The 5,628-nt window shown below is 30.8% G+C and overlaps 1 protein-coding gene across 1 annotated transcript; it reads left to right on the top strand.

Moving 5' to 3' along the window:
- The first annotated feature begins 4,074 nt into the window (after positions 1-4,074).
- LOC116342258 lies at positions 4,075-5,628 on the top strand. The gene is made up of 4 exons (XM_031769767.1): positions 4,075-4,516; positions 4,586-4,780; positions 4,875-5,355; positions 5,532-5,628. The coding sequence occupies exons 1-4, from the start codon at positions 4,075-4,077 to the stop codon at positions 5,626-5,628; spliced, it is 1,215 nt and encodes a 404-aa protein (XP_031625627.1).

Raw genomic sequence — 5,628 nt, forward strand, 5'->3', positions numbered from 1 at the left:
CACTCTTCTCTGAGTCGTTACTCATAACAGTCGTGTTTTACTTCACATGGCAAGTCCGGCAAACACTAAGTCAAGTTTAAAAATTGTTAAAATGATTCAAAGTTAAAAATTAATAAAAATGAGATTAAATGATAAAATGGCACAAAACAAGTCATTATTTGGTATATTCGACACAACGACAATAAAATCAACACCAGTGAGTGAACAAAATCAAAATAATAAAAATGACAATTTAATGTACATTGAAACATTATTAATAATAATTACAATTCAATTATTAATTATAATAACATACAAAGTATTCAAAGCGTGTAAAAAAGGTTATGAAATGCACAACGACAGTATAATTCGTCGACATCAAAGTGATAACGCATTAGACAATATATGACAAAAAGTGAGAAAAAGCACAAAAATGAGTGAGAAAATAATATTAACACAACAAGAACTAAATGAAATATATAACGATACTTTAACAATATTAGTGGACAATATCATCGAAAAAACGGAATTAAATAATATACATACAGACTTTGAAGAAATCGCAAAAATACAAATAAAAACTTTATTAAAAAACAAATACAATGTGCAAGAAAAAATGATCGAAAGTATAGACATAAATATGGCAAAATTAAAAGAAATACAAAGAGAAATGAGCTAAAATGAGTTTAAATACAAACAGTCTTGCAGTGTTGCACGCAAAAGTGCGAGAAGCATTAAACAAAAACGATATAAATGAATTAGATTACTACCATTGCTTTATAAACTTCGCAGAAACACATGAAATGATAAAATATTTAAGAAATAATAGAAACCAAGAACAAAGACAACGTATTAGCTTACTAATTTCATATTTAGAAGGAAAAATGGACCACTATCAAAGAGAAATGTCAAAACACAATATAATATATCACGATCAAGATTAACAAAATGAACGACGAAGAAAGAAAATTGTGGACACATAAAATAAGGCAAAGACAAGTAGAACGCAACATAAAAGAAAACATAAAATCACAAGTGATATTAATGATCAGAGAGTACGAAGAGCACATAAAAAACAATGAAGGTCTTTTAATTCATGTACGAAATATCGCAACAGAAAAAATACTTAAAACAAAACTATTCACAAATCATAATATTAGAATAGCAGTGAACGAGGAATTAATAAAAGCACTATATAAAACAAATTGTGAGCTACACACAAGATTACAAAAATGCAAAAATAAAAAACAGAGAGAAAAATATTTAAATCACAAAACTGACAAAACACATAATAAAATATGAATATTTAAAAGCCATAAAATAAAAAGTAATAAAATCTGAAGTCGTAAAAATAAATTAGAAAAACATAAAACGAGCGCAACAAAATCAATCAACTAACAATAAACGCAGCGAAACAGCGGACAACACACAAAGGAGGACATATCAAACGCACCGCAACAATGGACAACACAAATGATCAACAACAAAAACATCGTAAAACTGAGTAGTACAACACAACGAAGAGAGCTACAACGAATGGATCAACAAGCAAACAACAGATAAGCGAAAACAAGAATTCATATATTTTAATTTCATGCATATTTAAATAAATATGATAATAAGCAAGATCGTAAAATAAAAATCAATTAATAAACAAAGCCGTAAAATGAAAAAGTAAAAATTATTAGCTAAGGAATTTTAAACATGAAATGTTTAACACTGACGCATATTATAAACTCTTATTCGAATTTAAAGTAATCGAAAAGTTAATAAACAGAAAAAATGCATCACAAAATAAATTGAAAAGAACAGAAAGAACAAAAATTATTTTAAACGCATATAATAATATAATTCGATATATAGATAAAGAGGTAGACGAAGAGATTAGCGAAAACGATAAAATCAATTTGCATACGGATATAATAAATTTAAGAAAAAGATTGAAAAAAAGCCTAAAAATATTGGAAAGAACAGACATAATAGTCCCAGAAAATTTTACAAAAGAAATAATATATTTTGATGAAAAAGCGGCAAATTCAAAAGAAATGGCTTTAACAAAAATCGAATATTATAATTTATGTGCACGCACAATAAGCAATGTATACGAAGGAGATTCATTGGGGCTTACACCGTTCATAAAATCGATTGAATTATTACAAGGACTGGACGTAAACCAACAATACGAAAACACATTGAGAGATTTCATCTTAACAAAATTGAAGGGAATTGCAATTGAATCAATGCCACCAGAACCGACTATACAAATAATAAAAGATACTTTGAAACAGAAAATAAAACCCGATAACAGCAAGGTAATTTCAGGACGAATGATGGCAATTAAAGCAGACAGAACTAATATGACAGAATACGCCAAACGTGCAGAAGCACTGGCAGAACAATTAAAGAGATCACTCATACTAGAGGGAATCCCGTCCGAAAAGGCAAACGAAATGACAATAGACAAAACTATTGATTTATGTAGAGCCAACACATCTTCATCTATCACAAAATCAATATTAACTGCTAAAAAGTTTGAAGATGCAAAAGAAGTAGTAGCTCAATTCGTCATCGAAACACGCACCGAAAACAATGAACAAAATGTAATGTATTACAAAACAAACAGGAATTACACGCCACAAACAAATAGAGGCTACTATCAGGACAACAACAGAAGTCGCGGTTTTCGCAAAAATTATAACAATAACGGAAATCAACGTTATCAGCAAAATCGCAGTTATCGCGGAAACAACAGATATAATGGCAATTGGCGTGGTCGAAACAACAAACAAAACACATGGCGTGGAGGCAACAATAACAATAATCGCTCAAACCGCATATATTACACGGAAAACGACCAATCCCCGCCGTCGGGGGTAGCTCAATCACAAAATGTTCAAATATTACAGGCGGACAACGAAATATAATAAAAACGAACAATAATTCACAAAACATATCAACAAAACAAATATTTACAATGAATCTAAATTTTGCAGATTATGTTGAATTTACAACAAATATTTCAAATGACAAAATATATTTTTTAGCGGATAGTCAAGCAGATATTTCTATAGTAAAAATAAATTATATAAATAAGTATATACAAATAAATACGTCAGAAATAATCGAAGTAAAGGGTGTTACTCAAACTCCAATTACATCTGTGGGATATATAAACATTAAATTAAAATTAAACAGATTTGAAATCGAACATAAATTTCATCCCAAGGAACATTCTTGTAACGATTTCACCCGTTTTTAAAGTTGACCAATGTAACGATTTCACACGTTTTATGGGTTGATAACATCTGTCGTAAATCCATTTTTACCCCCTTTAGGGATACGGTTTGGGTATATAACGGGTGTATGTTTTATGCCTAAAATATACACCCGTTATATACCCAAACTGTATCCCTGAAGAGGGTAAACATATAGATTTATATAAACATATAATTTTGTTTACGCAGAAAACAATAAATATGTATTTTAGTCCAGATTTTTATAATTTAGTATTATTTTATGGTAAAGAATCGATGTTTAAAATGTCAGACATAAAGTTGATAGTTTTCTTTACATAATGTATTCCTGCAGATTTTGTAAACAATGCGGAATTGTATGTAGAAATTTTAACCGAAGAATATTTGAGTAATAACAAAACATATTCCTGAAAATAAAACATGCAGCTCGCTTTAATAGTTGATGTGTTTTCTATCCACGAATAATAGTTCGCAAATGGAGTGGCTGTAGTGATGAACGATAAATTTTTTTTTAGTGTATGTCTAGCTGCATGATTCAATATAGTTTTCTGACATAAAGCAAAAAAATTGCGCTGCAGAACTGATAAATATCAAATAACCTACTTTTTTACTTTTTCTTTGCAAAACCTCTAACCTAATCTAATCTGTCAATCACAAATGTCACATGAGCAATTCTTGAAAACTAATATATCTGCTAACAGTGTAGTGCACCACGGCTTACGTTGATAATTGTTTTCTTTTGTGAAGAAATAGGTTATAAATAATTTTCCTAACTATGACTAGAATTAAAAATAACTCCAGAAAAGCCAACAAAATAAGAAACCGTGTACGTAAATATAGAATGAACAAAAAAGCTGAAACTATGTACGAAAATGGAGTGAGATCATTGAGTGCATTATCAGAAACTCAATATGAAAGTGCAAATAATAACAGTGAAACAAGTCTTAGCACTCCGTTTGATTTAACAAAAAGATTAAGATTTTGGGCATTGCAACATCGGATTACGCAAGCAGCAATCAATGACCTACTATCGATTTTAATTCTTGCAGGATTTACTTTTCTACCACAAGATAGTAGAACATTGATGCAAACACCTAATATAGTTAAGATTTATGCACTGAGTGCAGGAAAGATGTGGTACCACGGAATTCGTAAAAGTCTGCAAAGTATATTCTCAAATCTTAATTGTGAACTTACATTACGTATAGATTTCAATTTTGATGGCATGCCACTCTTCAAATCATCAAAGGTCCAATTTTGGCCAATTTTGGCATCAATTCGAGGTATAGAACAACACAATGAGTAAGACTTGGTCATTCTATAGTAAAAACATTTGATTCGGTATATTACAGAATTTCCGAAAGTATTGCCTATGATCGTTGGAATTTGGTGCGGAGAAGGAAAGCCACCATTGAACGAATATATAAGACCACTCATATCCGAACTAGAAGATTTACTTGAAAATGGAACGATGATCAATGGAAACCATATCAAATGTCATTTCGGTTTATGCATATGTGATACACCAGCCAGATCGTTCATAAAAGGTTGAGCCATAGAATCACGTCAAAAAATATAATGTCTTTTAGTATCCATCCTGCAAAATCATTTTAAAATATTTTCGTTGCTTCTTTGTAATAGGTGTTGTCAATTTTAACCACGAGTATGGCTGTCAAAAATGTATGGCAGGAGGCGAATATTACCTACAATCACATCGAATGAGCTTCCCAAAATGTGACGGTATACGACGTACCGATGAAATGTTTAGAAACCGCATTCAACCACAACACCACAAAGATAAGTCTTTAATGGAGAAATTAAATATCGACATGGTGTCGCAATTTCCAACATCCGATCCTCTACATCTACTAGAATTAGGAGTAATGAAAAAATTATTAGTTTGTTGGGTATATGGTGCGAAAGGTTATCGTTGCAAATGGAGTAAACAGAAAACAAATGACGTTTCAAAACTTCTTGAAAAATTCAACAAGCAGATGCCGAATGATATTCATAGAGCAATACGAAAACTTGATTCATTGAAGTATTGGAAAGGCGTTGAATTTCGAACAGTTTTACTCTATGTCGGAATGGTTGCTTTTAAGGAAGCCTTAAGTATCGAAGAGTATCAACATTTTCTTACACTCTGCTCTGCTGTAATCATATGTTCATGCGAAACATACAAAAGATATATTCCTGCAGCCAACAAAATGTTTAATACATATGTTATGGACCATATAAATATTTACGGAAGAGACAAAATTGGTAGTAATTTACATAATCTTATACATATCACTGAAGATATGACCCGGTTGAATATTTCCAATTTGATTCAAATGAGTACATACAAGTACGAAAACTGTCTACGCATGATGGGCCTTCGTTTGAAACATTGTAA

The sequence above is a fragment of the Contarinia nasturtii genome, unplaced genomic scaffold (assembly GCF_009176525.2).
Source record: "Contarinia nasturtii isolate CC-2019 unplaced genomic scaffold, AAFC_CNas_1.1 Cnas_scaffold_849, whole genome shotgun sequence".
Lineage (NCBI taxonomy): Eukaryota > Metazoa > Arthropoda > Insecta > Diptera > Cecidomyiidae > Contarinia > Contarinia nasturtii.

Excerpts from the sequence above, each read along its gene's own strand:
- LOC116342258 (XM_031769767.1), top strand. The coding sequence starts at position 4,075 with ATGAACAAAAAAGCTGAAACTATGTACGAAAATGGAGTGAGATCATTG. Across the intron at positions 4,517-4,585 it reads AATTTTGGCATCAATTCGAG|AATTTCCGAAAGTATTGCCT; the intron begins GTATAGAACAAC and ends GGTATATTACAG. Across the intron at positions 5,356-5,531 it reads GAAGCCTTAAGTATCGAAGA|ATATGACCCGGTTGAATATT; the intron begins GTATCAACATTT and ends ATATCACTGAAG.